The 18,967-nt window shown below is 37.3% G+C and overlaps 1 protein-coding gene across 4 annotated transcripts in view; it reads left to right on the top strand.

Annotated features, from left to right (window-relative positions):
- The window catches only part of TLE1 (TLE family member 1, transcriptional corepressor), a 72,786-nt gene that overhangs the window by 14,450 nt on the left and 39,369 nt on the right, over positions 1-18,967 (top strand). For 2 of the 4 annotated variants that reach the window (XM_054003249.1, XM_054003252.1), the window contains exons 5-6: positions 6,171-6,233; positions 7,118-7,222. In XM_054003249.1, the coding sequence (XP_053859224.1) occupies positions 6,171-6,233; positions 7,118-7,222 (168 nt within the window). The remainder of the gene's footprint in view (positions 1-6,170; positions 6,234-7,117; positions 7,223-18,967) is intronic. The other 2 variants (XM_054003250.1, XM_054003251.1) reach the window with 1 other exon arrangement.

The raw sequence follows: 18,967 nt of genomic DNA on the forward strand, positions 1-18,967 counted from the left end.
TAATTTAAAATACAGTTGGAAGGCAAACTTCCGCAGTTTGTCACAGGTTGGTTAATACGGCAGTAAAAGGGGAGATGGATGTGGCTACTTGTGCAAGTCTATTACTCAGGAGGCCTGTAAATTTGATTGGCTGCTGCAGTTCTTCCAGAATCATTGTATTTGAGAGCAATAGAAAGATAAGATATCCAATTACCCAAATGATTTGCAGGGTTAGCCAACGTTGTCATGGAAACCCAAGTCGGAACAAATTAAATTTTAAGCAATAAAATAATCTTAAAGCACGTCTGGGAACAAGAAAATTTGGCAGTGGCACTTACCTGAATTGAATCTTAGCTTGACGCGCTGTTGTTTGACATTGATATACTATGGGGGCCTAAACTTTTAAATGGCATGTTGCCTTTATTTTTATTTTTTTCTTTTGCAGCCATTGCCAAAATGGAATGTAGTGTATTAATTTTAAATAAAAGGGCATTCATAATATATGCATATCTCTGTGCTCAACCTGGATTCAAGATCTCATGAATAGCAAAGTTCACAGAATGCTGGCCTTAATCATTTGAAGCTTTTGAGTGTTTAGGTTTTGAGATTTAATTATAATTCCAACATACCCTCATCCCCTAAATTATTAGCAACTAATTTTTGGAGGTGCTAGAGTCTTGCTATAGCAAATACTAACAAAGCATGCAGCACTAAGTGCAGTGAAATACAGAAAGCTAAGCACAACGAAATACAGGTGGTTTTTTTTCTGTAATTGCTCTCTGAATGTGTCTGCTTTCTCTTGTTTTTGAAGATTTTGATCACAAAAAGAATAAAGGCTTTGTCATTTAAGTGCATTGCTTGTTTCAGTGATTCTGTTGGAAAAATTAAAACATTAAATGGATATTAAACTTCAGCACAAGACTAAAATATGCAGTTTCTTACTGCATTTTACAAGTCTTCGGGTATTTGAATAAGTTCTGGCTTGCAGCAGGGATTAAAAAAAATGGCTAAGCATGTCCCATAAAGAGGGCTTTTATTCACATGCCTTATAGACAGATGGAGATGAAAACTGGGCTAAGGTCAAGCCATTTGCAGCATTCTCATAGGCTTCGATTTTCTTCTCATCCCCACCACAGATAATCTCAAATGATTCAGTAATGACCAAATGTGCAATGTTGACCTTTCCTCCCCAGTGGATTACTGTGTTACATGCTGTAAATGGCAGGAAGTCCATTTTGTCCTTCCAGGAGGAGTTTGGTGTTGTACTTGGCTTTCTAAGTCTTGAAAGTGTAAGCAGAGGCAGAGTGCTTAAGAATTACCTTCTAAAGCTTTTGTGAATGTGTTTTAACAGTATATTCCTTTCCATGTGTTAAAGGCTGATTCTCTGATTCTTTGGCTTGAAGGGAATTAATTAGGACATGCTTCTTTGGTATTATCAGAACATTGGTGGTTTTTGCTTTGCTTTTAATCATGTTGTTCCTAAGCTATATTTTTCTGAATTTATTACAAATTTGATTTTCAAAATTGGATCAAAATAATAGCATAAATAAAAATGTAATAAATAAGAATATATAAATCCATCCTTCAGAACTGGTGATAGAACAGTGCTTTAGATCTGATCTAACTTTGTGATACTGGAAGTTCAGTGCAGGAAAGAATAACAAGCTTCTGACATAAAATGAACATTTTTAGCTAAGCATTGCTTTGTAATATAGAATCTGGACAGCTTTGACGAGTCTCAGCAATAATAGTGGAGCAGATGCTGCAGTGTGGTGATTGCTAAAACTAATGTGTTGCAAGATTTAATTTTTGTCTTAAATCACCATGGATCCTGTGGCTGAAGTTTGTACTGGGATATATATTGGTAGACACTGGTTGGAACAAACCCAAAATTACTCCTGTTGAAACCTCTGAAGCTGAAAGGGGATTAACTAATTCTCATCAGAGAAAGTCTGTGTTCTTCACTCAGAAGTTAAACTGCTGGTTCCCATAAGCTAGGGCTTCTTACATTAGAGCTAAAATACACATGGGTGTTCATTATGCTATGAAATAGAGCTTGAACACTTCCTTTTAATTTCATTGCAAAAATCTGTCCTTTTCAAGAAATTGTGGTAATTTAGGTATGATACTTTATGTGGTGCTTTGGAAAGTACAGGCTATCAAAATGCAAAATTATCTGGAATAGATCCTGTAAAGGAAAACAGGTCAATACTTTTTTCTAACAATGCAGAAGGAAAACAGAATTCAATTCTACAAACAAGCTTAAGTCCATAGTAAAAAGCCTTATTTAAATGAGTGTTATATTGAGCAACTAGTCTGGCTGTTTTGTTCTTTGTCATTATGTTAAGAATTCACTTTAACAAGTGTGCAAGACAAACTTAAGTACAAACACTTGAGTTTGGCAATGGTTAGGTCAAAACATTTAAGTCCTTAACTAAATGGAACAGAGGCAAAAAAAAATTACACAAGTGAAGAGAAAAAAAAATCCATCAGCTCAACTTAATTTTACAAAATGCAGTTGAATTCCTTCATGTTAATTTTTAATGATACTTCAGAAAGGAGGGTAGCACTTAAGTCAGGGGTCTGACAAGCTAGTCATTTGCAAATAAATCAAAAAACAATCATTACAGCAGCAAGAACCAGTGAATGATGTAGTTTTGTTATTCTTTGATGGGCTTCACACTCAAGTTCTCTATTAAAAATGAATGTATTCAAGAGGCTCTGCATTAAGAACACAAACAATTAAGGGCACTTCAGATGCTTTGCTAAGAGCTACCGTAGAGCTCAGAGGACTTTCATGAGAGATGCAGGCTTCTGTAGCCTGCTTTACCAAGGAGCCACAGAACATGAGCAATTAGTCATTAGCAATTAGAATCAGTTTGTCTATGTTTGAGCAGCTTTCTGCAAAGTTTCCTTTGTTTATTCATCCTTAGGACCTCTTTATATGTCTCAAGGTTTGCAGTTAGGTAATAGTTATGTTATATTTGAAGGCCTCTAGAAACAGGAGATAAGTACCTTTATTTTAAGACTTTCAAATTCATGAGCCCCAGGTCTGGGGGCTTACTCTAATGACAGCAGTTACTGATGTCTAGTCTTGATTCGCAAAAACTGTCCTTGACTCTTTCAGAAGGGGGTTTTGCTTTCCAGATTGAATGTGTACACACTGACAGACACAGGCACATGCATACTCAAGGGTATTTCACCTTAAAAAGCAAACGTTCATTGTCTATTGAACTGTTGCATTTACATTTAAAGTAACAAATGTCCCTTTTTTCTCAGTTCTGAAAACAACCAGCAAACTTACAGAAATTGTGCATTAAAACTTAATTTTGACAAATTGCTAGGCAGCAAAAATATTTTTAATGTGTTTGTAAATGAAATTTTTTACTTAATATTAGAGGGCAGCAAACAGGAGGTGCATGAAATTGCATAGTAGATAAATAATTTTAAGTACTTAAAATGTGTGTGAAAACTTTCTTAGACATACTGCCTTTTAAATGCAAGCAGACCTTTTTATGATTAATAGAATAGTCATTTCAGTTTTCAATGTAGATGTCTCTTAACTAGCACTTGTAACAACGACAAGAAATCTCAAAATAAACTTAATTTATGGCATGTACATTTAAGTTTATCTAGCACTGCTGTTGAATTAATGTTACTGTTCATATATGGTCATCAATGATGCCCAGCTTTGGTAAAGATAAACTAAGAAGAATACACTTTTTTTTTTTTATGTTCTGACACTAAATCAGGTGTGATAATACTGAGACAGTAACAGAAGATTGGTGTGAAAAGGGGAAAAGTTGATTATTTTCAGAAAATAAATTAAATATCTAACTGACCTTCAATGGAAGACAATTATAACCTGGTGCACATGATACTATATTTTTATCTTACTGTTTGATGTCATGTATGCTATGTTATTACAGTGTAGCTCAGATATTTGGGATTTGGGGCAGAAAAATCCAATAATATGGACAACTTGCATGTTTTACAGACTCTACTAAAAAGAGGATTGCATTTTGTTTCCTTATAGCAGCAATAGGGATATTGCCTCAGAACAGGGAGACTTTTGTGTAGCCCATGCAGGCCAAAGAAATTTGCAATAGACACTGAGTGAGTTTATTCTTTGTCTATCCCCTCTTGTCACTTGCTATGATTCATATTTGTTCCTGCCGGAAAAACAAAGTTAATCCCATTGGTCTAGGGCAATTAAGTCCTTGGATCCTAAACATCTTAGCTAAACATCATCCAAAAAGACTGCTTTGCAACAGACTACCTTTCCACAGCTGATGTACCCTGCTTTCTGGAGAGATATACTAGGTATGTGGAAAAATGCCCATTAGTACAAGTGTTTGGGTTTTTTTCCCTTTAACAGAAAAATACCAACAGATTTGGTAATAGTTAAGCTGGTAAGTTCAAAGTATTGACTTTGCTATTATGTATGTAGTAGTAGTACTAAAAGCTAAATATGGAATTATAGATGTTTTATGGTTGTGGCCCAGACAGAATGGAAAAGACCACTGTGGTACTCTGTGAAATGATAGATGTTTCAGTTGAGAATAGAGATATGTTCATCTTGTTGTAGGGGGCAAAGATTTCCTGAAAAGCAACTGTCACTTCATTGCCCTTAATTAAGGGAAACCTTTTAATCCTAGGAAGAAACCATCCCAGAACTTCTTTGGAAGCTTCTGCAAAACTATATAGTTTTGGGTGTGTTAAATATCAGGCTTTGGTCAGGAGTGCTTCCTGTCAAGAGAGATGAGGTGTTTTACAGGTCTAGATACCATCATGTATTTTCCCTGTGTCTGTCAGAGGTTTGGAAGGAGGTGTTAAAGCTTCCTAATTATGCTTAGATCCCAAATCATCTGTCTCCTGAGACATAAAACTAGAGGGTTGATTTTGTATCCTAATTATTATGTGACTGATGTATAAAGATCAGCATATTACAATGTCTTCTTAAACAACCTCAGAATTATAGGAAGGTTCAGGAAAAGGCCTGGCAGAGAGTTAACAGTTTTAGTCTGACTTAAGTGAGTTTATCTTTGCTCAGCATTAATAAGTGTCATTTCATAGAAGGCCTAATGATTCACAGTAGTGACCATTTGTTTCTTCTGTCTTGAAACATTTAAAAAAAACCCAACTAACCAAGAAATATCTTTATGGGTTAATTATATGCCAGAGATGGACAGGAGCTGTTCAGTGTCTTTTACATAAGCTGTATTCTTGTCTAGGGGCTGATTTTGGTTTTGTGCAACTGTGCTACAGTGACTGAAATTGCTGTTTTTAAGGAAGACTGAGGAAATTGTATAGGTAGCTTGAGGGTTAATTATAATAGTGGTTCTGAATTATGGGCAGATGTATGGATCTGAAAGGCTGTAAACACAGATAACACTGAGTAATGAGAGAAAAAGATCCCTTTACTCCGCCAGGAGTCCAGGTTTGACGTGACAAAATGGGAGCTACAGAAGTACAACATATATAAAGCTGTTGAAAAGTGGGACTCAAACTCCTTGTCCTGCTGTAATCTCTGTTGATTTCCCCGAATGATTGCTCTGTTCATTACTGGTTCCTAACCTTGTTCTCCTGCTGTTCATGGTTTAACAAATTTGCTGTTATAGACTATCACATTTTCTGATCTCTTTTTCTTTCCTTGTTTGCATTATTTTAAATCTCTTTCAATATGGATTTTAGAAGTCTGTACTTCTTGTCTCCATTCTTCCTCACTTCTCTTTTAGTATTTCTTTTGTATTCCCAATGGTACATTTCTGTCGTTTTACCTTCTAATAGGCAGATAAAATTGATCATGAAAGAAGCGTTTTTCTTCTACTCCTGCTACGTTCATGTTACACTGCTTGATAATTTGAGTAATAATAAATTTACCTTTTAAAAGGCTTTATATTGGAGTTAATGGATTTCAAAAATGTTCTGCTTATTAATGAACTATATACAAGGACCAGATTTGTGCCTAAATGTGTGTACAGATTAGGTGCTTTAGTCCTAGAGTAGCTAACAAAATCTCTTTCCATTACTGGGCTTGTATATTAAGTATTTATATTTGCAGTAGTATGAAAAATGGGTAATATTTTGTTACTTTCTTCACTGTCTGAAGTTAATATAATCCTGTATACTAGTTAATATGTCAAACCCCCTAAAATGCAGTTTTTAATCAAAATACTTTTACTCTGTAGACAGAAATCGCGAAGAGATTGAATACAATTTGTGCACAAGTCATCCCATTTTTGTCTCAGGAAGTAAGTAAAACTGTTCAGCTGTTAAATTGTGATTATGTTGTTTTTCTGTTTGCAAATTAGCTAGTTTTAAGTTGTTAATTTTATCACAATACACAAGTGTAAGGAACATCTGTTATAGCTGAAGTATGCAAACCCCCTGCTAATTTGATCTTACAAATCTGAGTTCAAACTAGTGACAATGGCTCAGCCTCATTCATTGCCTGAGGAGAGTGGGAGTGTAAAATAGTAGCAAGAAAATGCTTTTGTTTCTAATCATGGTGATTGTTTATTAGGTATTCAGTTGTCAAGTGTAGATCTAGTGAAATAAGCATGCTTATGTTCTCTACATAATTTATATCAAAGGTGAGTGTTTAGCTCATATGTAAAACACTATTTAAGTTTGTAGACCTACATTTAGTCTGAATGACTGTGATTTTTAGCATGTTGTGGGCAGCTGCTGTTACATTTTGAAGCTTGTTATTTTCAAACTCTACATTTGTACAAAGAGTGTTTGTAATTCCTGATTTCAGTGGTCAGTTTTCCTTGTTTGAAATTTCAGTTGGTTTTGCTATGTGGGCACAGAGTCTATAAATGTTAAAATTGGAACTAATGTAAAGTGGACATTGTCCTGTCAGCTCAATTAAAAATGATTATTCATTTGCTGGACAACTAATAATGAAGGGACTTAGGGAAGAGATAAGCTGGCTACCTACAGGTTTCTTCTTTCCTTTTGAACGGGTGAAAAATAGGGCATTGTTACCTTTTACCTGCATGAGATCTCTTGCAATGGGTAATGTGGGTTTCTGCAGACAAACTGGTTATTCAAGTATTTGTGATCCTGGTTTGATATGGTGTGGTAACACCTTAACACAAATTCCTCCTTATACCATTTCTTCTTTCAACAGCATCAGCAACAAGTGGCCCAAGCTGTAGAACGTGCCAAACAAGTGACCATGGCTGAATTGAATGCCATCATCGGGGTACGTGGCCTTCCAGGTCTACCTCCTACAGTGTGTATAACTTGCTTTCATATCTTACTGCTTTGCTATTTTTAAAATAAACTTGATGTTTTGATATCTAGCACTGTTTTGATGCCCAGTGTTGCTGGAGTGTTTTTGCTTCACACAGATATTAGCAGAGATAAAGGTAGCAGTTTACTTTGTCAGAACATAATTTTGGCCAGTGCTGCTGCATGTAACAAAACTTTTCCTGCAAGAAATATAGTTTTAGGAGAGTTGCTTGTTTATTTATGGGTATTGTATGTCAGTTGAGCTAGATACTTTTACCTCGTGCTTTTTGTGACACTTGAGTTCTTGGAGCTTATACAACTATTCATTCTTCTTTCTTTCCCTTTCTTGTGAATCTTTCATGAATTTTAAATTAGCATGCTACTGAATAGAAACTTCACTTGCTTTTGAAGTAGTATTAATTGTCTGACACAGTGTTCTAATAGCCTTTCACCAAGAATGTGCTTTTAAATATGCTAAAAAAGTTAATACTACTTGCTTGTGACTGGTTGTCAATCACAAGTCATTTGCTTTGTATTAATGAACTTTTTGAACCATACATTCCTTCCACTGTATGAGTTCATTTCCCCTGCCACTAAGTCTGGAATATTTCTCATGTTTTCTGCCCTTCTGACTAAGTGAAAGAAGTAGCCGAAACAAGAACCTGTCCTTTCTGATTTTATTCATATGTGAGTGCCTTGAGTGGATTCAAATTACTCATTTATCAATTTATGTTAATTGCTTGTGAGAAGATGCCCTGCTGGTCTTTATAGTTCCCTCAGACACTTTGTAATGATAATTAGACATGCTGCTGTACGGATTAACAGTGCCATAGTCCAATGACGTCTACAGACAATGGAACCAGTTAATCCATCTGTGCTTAAAATTACATCCCAACTGGAGATGGAAAAAAAAATAGGAGAGAGGGGGGATTAAAAGAATGAGCCTCAGCTTGAAAATGCTCCTTTCATCAGTTTCTCAATTGCAGATCTGCAGTCGGTTTGCCTGTGGTAAGCTATTGGCAGTCAATTAGGTGAAATAAACTGGGAGGGTGACCTTCATTTCTTTTTAATAGCTTTTTTTCCCTGAAATGGGGAGCTTCAGTGGATTTTCAGCTTAAATTTTATTCAAGCTGCTTTATTACACTTGACAGATTAGCTTTGCATAAACATAGCCCCCCTTCAAATCTGTGCTGTTTTTCCTTCGAATCAAATTTTGACTGTTACTTAGTTGATTTGCTAATCACATCTTAGAAACCCACACCATTACATCTGTATTTGTCAGAATCTCCTCTTTGCTTTACTTGTTTAATGAATTAGTTTATGGAGACCTGATTTGATCTTTGAAATACCACGTGTACATTTGTGGTATTTGGTTAGCAAAGATTAGAGAACTGTACTTTCTTACATTTTTTAAAACAAATTGCTTCTTAAGGATAAAAATGGAATGGAAAACCCTTCATTATGAACTAGCTTTAAAAAAGAGTTTATGCAGTAAAAGGAAACATATTAAAACATATTTTTAAAGATTCTTTCTTGCCTTAAAATAGTGCTACTTAGACAAACCAAATTTTGCTATCTTAAGCATGTTATCTACTTCTTTTTAATGTCTGCACAATACAGTCTCAAAAGCCATAGGATCTACAAGTACCACATGCAATTAAGAACTTTGGGGTTTTTGGGGCAGCAGGGAGGGAAGCTCTTTGGAAGCAGGAATACTAGGCTCTAACTTTTTTGTTTTATAATCATCTAAGATTTACCTGAAGAAATACTTTTCTTGTGTCTTATGAAAGACTCCTGAATGATGCCATACTAATCCAAAACTGTGAGTGAGGAAATTAACATGCTGGGCACAAAATTCATTTGACCATGTAGGTGCATGCATTTACATAATGCTAAAATTAGATGTATGTCCCAGTGATCTTTTACAGTCTTATTAATCAATAGTTACCTTGTGCCCCACAGTGAGTTTCATGCTCTGATATATGCTTGGTTTTGTTTGAAAGGGACGGTGTATGTCCTGGAAAATCTGAATAGCATAAAATCAGGCTGACAATTCAGTGGACCTTTGCTCCCCCTCGCTGAGCACTCAGGGTGTCAAGCCCTTTCCCCAGAGGGGAGGACACATCAGAAGCCTGTCTGTTCCTACAAGCGGCAGCTGCACGGAGGGTGAGCACGGCACAGTTTGATAGCAGCTGTCAGTATTGTTCAGGGGCCCAACTTAGTGTAAAGAACAATGGAAGGGCCATGCTGCTAAAGTGCAGTGTCTTGCAAGATAAGAAAAAATATAGTAATTTAACGGTTTAGACACCTATTATGGGCATGAAAGATCATCAAACTGCTTTTCAGGATTCAAATAGGCTGGACCAATCTGTAACAGTAGAAGATACGATCAAGGGGCTTCTGGTGTCACAGTACCTAAAATACATGCATATGATAATTCTTGAGGATAGGAGGGAAATTTCATTTTGCTAGCTGGTTGGTACTAACTTGCCTGGTTTCTCTTGAGTAAATAAAATTCTGCATTTTTGCCAGGATTTGCCTTTTTCCCCCTCTTCCTTTCTGTCCTTAAGGGCCATTGTTTCCTGACACCAGATGATTCAAGAGTTTCCCAGTTGGCTTTCTTCAGTTAGAGACATTCATGTTACTCCTGTGCAATGTGTGAATTCTGGATGGGAATAAAGACTTTTAAATTACTGGGAAAAATGTTTTGAATACAAAATGATTTTGAACTATATTTATTTTATACTTTTTATTTCCAGTTGAAAAGAGGGAAGCCTATTAGGGGACAGACTATGAGGATAAGGACTTATAATCTCACAGGACCAGGATTTTTCAGAGAATTTGACTACAAAATCAAAAGCCAGGCTTTGGAATAGGTGTATATTAAGCATGTACAAAACAGAGTGAATAAATTGACACTTTTTTTTTAAAAAGTAATATAGTTGGACTCAGTGAGCTTGCAAGCAGTGTTAATCCTCTCTGTTGATTAAAAATTCTTACTTCAGGAAAAAATCGTGCATGATGTTTGGTTATTAACAGTCATACTCCTGGCCTTAGACTCATCCTGCATGTTCTTGAAGGCTTTTACTATCAGCTGTGGGTTAGCAGTGTGGCTAAACAATCTCTTTTCAAATTTTTTTTTAATAGCACCATTTAATATTATTGTATTAGACTAGAATGAAGTAGCAATTTTGGTAGATAAATAATGAACAAAGTAGGAATCCTAACTAAAAGGTTAAGTACCCTCATTAGCTCCTTGGCCTTGCTCTAGCTTCAGGCAGTGTCCACTTGGGCAGTTAAGGAAGAATCTAGATCATGGTATGAAAGAATTAGGTAGACTATTATGGTGTAACTTGAAGGTTTGTTTTGGCTTTTTTGTGGGTGGTTTGGGTTTTTTTGTGCTTTGCTTCATTGTTTGCTTGTTTTTTTTGTGGGGTTGTTCTCTTGAGATATGTCTAGAAAATAACAGGTTCATGTTAGGGAGTATAAGTGACAGTTAAATTGGTATGTCTAGGTGTGAATAATGGAAGATTAGATTTACTTCCCAATCAATAATCTAGTTTTATGAGTAGAATATGCAAATATCTGAATGAGAAATACAAGCAGCAAACAGGAAACTTTCTTCAGCACTGTATTTTTGATGCATGATTTCAGCATACCACTGAGAAGCCAGGTATGGCTTATTTTTCCTGTTGAGGTGGGTTGCTAATGATTTAGTGAAATATGTATATTTTGGATTGACAGTTCTCTTGAGACAGATTGAGTTGTTGGCCTCCGAGAGTCCTCTCCACTGTTGCATGAGGTGATTGGCTAAAGGATTAGCAAGATGTGGGATTATTTTTTCTCTCTTGGCTGTGGTTGCCAGCTATCTCTGGGATTGTAGTGTGTGAAGCTTAAGAGGATGAGGTTAACCTCTTGAGGGTTTATTCTTATGAGTGTGTAGTTAATCCTTAGAAAGCCTATAAATAACTAGGCTGTATATTTCATTATAAAATAGAAATACAGACTAGAGCAGAAATGAATGCAGAATTTAGTACAAGGGAAGAGCTAAGCAGCTGTAGCATTACTTGAGATCCTTCGCAGGCATGATCTGCATTATGTGCTGAGGAAGGGGAAATTGCCTAGTTCTTTTAAATTAAATAAAATGAGATCTAGTGAGAACAAGACACTCTCCTCACTTTTAACGTAAACTCCGTAACTGCAAGTCTTACTGAACTCTGGCAATAGGAGCTCTATTGTGTAGCAACATCCTGGGTTATTCTGTGGACTGATGGGAAATGAAGAATCTTGGAACAGCAATATAGAGGAAGGTAGTATCTAAACAAGGATGGTAGTGTCTCAACAAGACAATTTTCTGCAGAAGAAGGTATTTGCAGTCATTCTGGAGAGGGCAAAATTGCATCCAAAAGTCAAATGGAATTGCGGTGCAGGCCAGACCTCCCTTGTCTTGCAAGGCTTCATGTGGGATGGATGGAAAAAGCTTCACCTTGGATCTTGCCCAAAAAGAAAAACAAGAGAACTTCAGCTCTCATCAAGATCTAGTATCTAAACTACAAGTTATAGGTGAGACTGAGTATACAGTTGCAAATTTGTGAAGCCTAAGAGCTTTCAGGAAAGGAGTGAAAGTATGACAGTTGAACAAAAATATTGTTAACTAGTCCGAAAGCCTGAAGATATGCAGCTGCAAATGTGAGTGCAGGGAGAAGGCAGATTCTTATAACATCTGAAGTATCCAATGTGAGTTGATACCTCTTACTAGATTACTTTTTACTGAGTGGATGTTGGGGATATAGTTTGTACACTTTGAATGCTGTAGATCTCAAAACTAGTCTGTTTTTCAGCAGAGGTGAAATAAGTTTGGTGGTAAAACATGTGTGTGATAATAGTGAAAAAAAGAAAGTCTAATTGGAACATGTGGTTTCAGGAAGGGTTAGATAGAAGGATTTGATATTGAAGAGTTGATTGATTCATTTTGTGTATACTTGGCTCCAAATGATTTGGTTTAGACTGGTTTAGAAAGATTGGTTTTGGTGAAATAAAAGGGACTGAAGTTGGATACAAATGCTGAAATAGTGCAGTTGAAAGCAAGAATTTGCAGAATGTAGTTGGAGCAGTACGTGTATGTATTCATATATGTAATTGGCACAGAGGTTAAGTTATTTAGTCCTAGAGTAAAGCATTACTTCCTCTAGAAAGTGATTCAACTCACCTCTCGATTCAAATGTATAAGCAGAATAGCTTACCTACTTTGAAGATAGTGTTGAAGTGGATAATATTCATAAAAATGAAGTTATTAAGCAAAAGGAGACAAAATGAAGAGATGTACACAATTTTTTCCGTTTACAAATGTCTGCTTTACTTTCGTGCTTAGTGAGATATATGGGGGAATTGGAGAAGACAAAGAGTCAGTAGGGTGAGATAAACTGTCATGTAACCTTCAGTACTTGTCTGGAAAGTAGTTGGAAATATATGTTGGGAGGAGGAAGGAGTTGGGTGGGAGAACTGAATTGGTTGGTGCAGACAGAAGAAAAATTCAGCTTGGACTGCGAATGAGGAGAAAAGAAATGTAAAGTTAGTTGAGTAAGGACGAAGGATGGTTATGTTCATGGAGCTGTCCCATCCCAGCATTGAGCAGGAGTAGAGGAAGTTGTTGGGAGTTAGTATGTTGAACAATGTAGAGCAGCAGGTTGGCCTGCTTTGCAGTAAAAGTGGTGCAAAGAATGAACCATGCAGATTCTGAGAAGAAAACAGTGATAAACTGAGGTGAACTAATTGCTACTGCATGGATGGGAGTGATGTGGACTGCACAGGCAAAATATACCTCTAACTAGGTGCCAGTGTCAATAATGGGGTCGCTTGAGAGTAGGGGGGTGCAGAGGAATATGCAGGTGAGGGAAGAATAGGGTGACACAATATTTAATATTTACAAGTATGTAAATAGTAAACATTGGATTTGTACAAGAAAACAGAAACCTGCTTGCTGTGTTTTTCATGGAAGAAGAGCAGGACAGAATTGAGATAGGGACTCTGTGGGAGGACTAGACAAGAAGCTTGCTTTTCCTTAATCTTTAATACAGAGAGGCTAGCATAGGCTGTTAGGATAATTTTAGGAAATAGTAAAGGCACAACAAAGACGTGGTTTTTCCACAGTTTTCTGCAGTATTTTTCCACAGTAACTCTTCAATGTGCATAAGAGTTTGTTTCAATTGCAAAATTTCTGCTATCTAGTAACTGCATTGTTTTTTAATTTTTCAGAGTACTTGCTGAACTATCAAGGTTGCTATCTTGTATAACAGTTAATTGCCTGAAAATAATACTCAACTACTTGAAACAGTATCTCGTACTATTTATAAAGGTGCTGGCTAACTGGCTCTTCAGATTGAGTACTTACAAGCAGCAGTAGTGAGAAAGTAAAAGCAAGAATTACCAAAAGTGCTTAACTGCATGTTCAGAATTAATTGTTGCTTGGTGTGTTGAAGTTGTTATGGTATGTAGAGAAAACATACAAGCTTCTGGTCTTGGCTTGGAACACTAAATAAAGATTGGTGCACTGCTTTTCTTATGACTGTCATATTTTTCATTTGTTGGTGTCTCTGAAATGTTTTTGTAGTTAGTAGTAGCTGGGACAAAAGGATACTGAGTATAATTTCAAATCCTCTATTTAACTTCTGGATTTTAATTTACAAAAAGCCTGCTACTTAATAATTTCTGTCATGTTCAGCAAGAGTTAAATTTCTGGAGACTAAAAGAGCCTGGAAGGAAAATAAATACTTTTTAAGATAATCATGCGTCAGTAATAAAACTCTCTGGAGTAATATCTGTAAGTCATTTCCAAATTGGTGCATGCTTGAGCTAGTTGTTTTTGGCAACTGTGCAGTAGGAGCATGCTTTTGAAGTGTTGTTGGATGGTGGTGGTATGCTAACAGTAGCTAAAAAGGCAAATTCTAGATTTGAGGTTAGAAGGTGAGTAATAGCAGGAATTTATGATTGCCGCAGAAATGAAATGTGCTGGCAGTTTCTGCAGAGCAGAAGCAGTGTGTGCTGACAGCTTCATTCTAGAGACTTCAGGCTTGCATCTGAGCCTTCAGAGAAGGCAATATGTACTTGTCTAAAATTAAAGAAAAGCTTTGCTCTTGAACTGACTTACACTGACAGTGATAGAGGAACATGACTGGTTTCAGAAAACCTTTGTCTTGTCTGGATCAGGAGATTTTAAGGTCATCTTCTGCCACTTTTAGACTGTGGTTCTGAATTTGTTACTTTATTTTAGAGTCTGGGAAGTCCTTTGGTGGTGACATGTTTTCCCAAGCAAGGATCATTTTTTTTGTGGTGACTCTGACTCTACCCTTCATGTCCTGTGGCATCTGTTTTTTACAAAGGCTTGTCTGGCTCTTCCATTTTGGCAGTCCTTTTCCCTTGGTTCCTTTCAGCTTTGCTGTTTATCCCTTATTTCTTCAGAATTTAGCCTAAGAAATAAAAAAAAAACAACAACAAGATTTTATCTAAGTTAAAAACAAGGTAAATAACATAATTAATACAAGGACCCTTAAAAACGTGGTCTTCTGATTCAGTTCTGTTTCGTTTTTTGGGATTTTTTTGCTATGTGTTTGAGGGTTTTTTTGGGATTTTTTTTGCTAAGTGTTTGAGACAGGAATTGTTATTAAATGAGCCCTGGAATACACATTTTTTATATGTACAAACACACTGAAGATCTGTATTTTTCCATAGAAGTATAAACACTCAATATATATGTAACATACACAGAACAGTGCATGTAATATATAGTAAAAGTATGTAATGCTATATTACTGATATATTAAGATGTAAAATATTGTGTATATGTCATATAAAGTATGGTTTGTTTGCACATACATAAAAAGACAAGCAAAAGGGCTTCTTTTGTTTGTGAATTGCTTGTTGTGTTGCTCTACTCATACTTCAGTGGGTCTGCACGTGGTACAACCTATAGAGTTTTAGGTTGACTTGCATTGCCTAAAAGCACAGGGGAAGGAAGAAAACCCTTTTCTATCAACAAAAGCCTTTGTGTGGGTGCAGCTATGGTAGGAGAGTGTTAATGCACCTTGGGGAGAAGATGTCAGTGAACTGGAAGAATTCCATCTGCTGGTGATGCCCTTCATCCTCTCTGCAGGGCTCTGCCTACGTGCAGTGGGATGATCCACAGAGGCTCCACAGCCTAGAGGCTGCTACTGCTGACCTACTCTGGTGAAAACGCCAGTCCTGCTGGCAGTGCTATATGATTATTCCCTCTATGATAATGGGAAATCCTGCCATTTAAGAGTTATTGCAAAAAATTTTTTAAATAGTTAATTGTTGGTCACTTTATTGGAAAAACAGCTGATGGGCTTATTCACTGGGTGTGGTGGCAAATCATTTGGGTGGGGCCACCCACACCTGTCATTTACTGTTAACAAAAGTGATCTGAAGTGTATTATCTCTTACCTTTCTAATTCTGATGCCTGGGCTTGCCCTTGAAGATGCCAGGAGGAAAAGCAGTGAAACCTAGCTGTTTACAGTAAGACAAGAAGACCCAGAGAAGATAAGAGTTGCTGCTCAGATTTATACTAAGGGTCCTTTCTCCCTTGCTATATATAGTGGTAATGTGGAAACTAATCAATGATTAATAAATTATCCTTGAATATTAATTTTTAAATGCTTTTTGAATTACATTGGGAAGCATTGAAGACCTGTTTCTTAGTTCTGTAGGTGTAAAACCAGCTGTAGTATTAAACTTTAAGAGTGGGATCCTGTGCTTCAGCAAATGTTCTGTGTATGTACTGTTACTGGCCATGTAATTAAGAGCAACCCAAGCCTTTCTGGTGTTGGAAGAATTTTTTTTCTCTTCATGTTAATTCAAAATTTCTCATAAAGTAGAAAATATTTCAGAATGTAAGCCACTTCCCTTGTCCTGCTGGCACTGCTCTTCCTATCGCATCCCAGGACACCATTCTTGGTCACCAGGACATACTGCTGGCTCATGGATGGCTTGTTTTCCACCAAGACCCCCAGGTTCTTCTCCACAGAGCTGCTTTCTAACAGATCAGCCTCAGCCTGTGCTGGTGCTTGGGGTGATTCCTTCCCAGTGCAGAACCCTGTATTTGCCCTTGTTGAATTTCAGAAGGTTCCTCTCTGACCATCTCTCCACCCTTTTGAGGCCCTTCTGAAGGGCTGCACTCTCAGGTATGGCCACTGCTCCAGCTCTATGTCATCAGTGACCTGCTGAGGAGGCGTCTGTCGCTTTGTCCAAGTCACTAATAAGCAAGTTAAAGAATAGTGGAGTCATTTTGAACCTTGGGGTACAGGCTTCCAGTTAGGCTTCATGTTGTTTTGAGGTAGGTTCATGGATTACTTTGAGCATGTTGCTGGACCTTCTGTATCTTATTTTTTAATTTTAATAGTTAAAGTGACACAAGAGCTTGCTGTACTTACAGTGGAGCACTGAAATACAGCTTCTCTGTCTTATTTCAGTTACCTTAGAGCTGAAATTAATTTGTGAAAAAAGGAATGTTTGGGGAATGTGTATGACAAGGTGCCTTTATCCCAGTATAGTATCAGTTTTCTGTTTTATGAGAGGCAATTTATGCAACCCTTTACTGCTTAAAAATGTTGTTGTGCAATTGATACTTTATTAGTGTGGTTTGTGTCTGAACAAGTGAAAACAGGAAATGGGAAAAACTCTGAAGAGCTTTCTGTTCAGAAATTTAACAGGCTTGAGTTAACTTACATCTTCTTTCTGACTTGGATATTTGCTTTCTGGCATAAATTTTCTTCCCAATAAAGTTGTGGGGTTTCATTTGCTTTTTTTTGTGGGAGTGGAAAATCAGTGTGAAGACCCCAAGACCCTACCCTATACATCTCCTTTAATAAAGCATGAAAAAGGAACAGGATTTTATCCATGAAACAGTTGGGCCATTAAATAATCATGCCACTGCCACACAAATTCTGTATGTGTGAAATATACGGCTTTGAATAGCTTTTGTCAATGTTGTCCTTTTATGGATTTAAATTTCTGTAGTACAATGACATTTCATTGTGGTTTACAGATGGAGGAAACTTGCTGAAGACACTATTCTTTATTTCTGAAGGGACATTTTCTTCCTACATTAGGCACTGTGGCTTGTTCACATAAGGATAGTTTTCAAGCAACTTCTACAAACCCACATTCTTGGCTCATTAGCTAGACATGTAGTAGTGGGCACTTTAGAATTTGTTTACTGTCATAGAGTGTGGCTTTCTTTCTGTCAGAATAGGATTTAGAAGATAAGGAAGCGAGGAAACCAAATTGACCAAAATAAACAAATATTTCAAATGAAGTAGTTAGAAAATTAAGAAATTATAGTGGTACCTGACTCACATTTCTAAAACTTCTTTAAACAATGAGAATTGGCACGTGGTCTAGTGGCAGGCCCGTCACTAGCAGGGGTCTACAAAGTTCATTAAGGAACTGGAGCATCTCACTTGTTAAGAAAGGCTTGCAGACTTGGGCCTGTTCAGCCTCGAGAAGAGATGATTGAGGTGACAATGATGTCCTCATGATTGTCTATCAGTATCTGAAGAGAGGTTGTCAGAGGATGAACCCAGGCTTTGCTTGGTGGTGCCGAGCAATAGAACAAGAGGCCACTGTCACAAACTAATGCACAGGAAGTTCCATTTGAATATGAGGAAGGACTTCTTTACTTTGTGGATGACCTAGTGCTGGAACAAATTGTCCAGAGGTTTTGGAGTCTCCCTCATTGGAGATATTTAAGAACTACATGGACACAATCCTGTGCCATGTGCTCTAGGATGACCTGGCTTGAGCAGAGAGGTTGGACCAGATGTCTCCCTGTGGTCCCTTGAAGCCTCAGGTGTTCTGTGATTCTGCAGTCTGCAAATCATAAAATTGGTAAGGTTGGAAGAGACCACTGGAGGTCATCTGATCTACTTGCTCCTGCTGAAACAGGACCACCTAGGGCCAATTATGCAGGACCACGTCCATACAGCTTTTGAGTATGTTCAAAGGTGGAAACTCCAAAGCTCCCTGGGTAGCCTGTGCAAGGGCTTGGTCAAAAATGAGTGTGTTCTAATGTTCAAGACAAACCTCCTATGTGTTAGTCTGTACCCAGTGCCTCTTGTCTTTCATTGGGCTATACGGTGATGGGCTATAAAGGTAAGGGACTAGGGTATGTCATATGAGGTGGGGCTGAGAGACCTGGGACTATTTAGCCATCTCTAGATATATTGTTGGATGCTCTCTGTTTTGTTCATGTCTCTTGTAAGGAGAAACCCAGAACAGGGTATAGTAATCCAGCTGTAGTTCCCACCATGATAAGTAGAGAAGAAGGCTCCCCTCCCTAGACCTGCTAGCAATACGTGTCTAACGCAGCCCAAGATGCCATTTATCTGCTTTTCCACAAGGGAACGTTGCTGCTGGCTCATGCACAGTTTGGTATGGAAGGACCTTTTCTGCAAAACTGCTTTCTAGCTGTGTGGATCCCAACATATATGAGTTTATGGTATTGTTCCTCCTGGTGTAGGATATTGCCCTTGCCCTTGTTGGACATCATGAGATTCCTGAGAGTCCATTTTTCTAGCCTGTGGAGTTGTCTATGAATGTTATCTCAGCTGTCTGCTGTATCAGCCACTCTTCACAGACTCAGACCTTAGTTTTGTAAATTGCTGTAGTGATACTGAAGATTAGGGTTGAAATAGGTGAGAAGGAAGTGTCTTGTGGGGACTATTAACACAT

Source organism: Vidua macroura, chromosome Z (assembly GCF_024509145.1).
Source record: "Vidua macroura isolate BioBank_ID:100142 chromosome Z, ASM2450914v1, whole genome shotgun sequence".
Taxonomy (NCBI): Eukaryota; Metazoa; Chordata; class Aves; order Passeriformes; family Viduidae; genus Vidua; species Vidua macroura.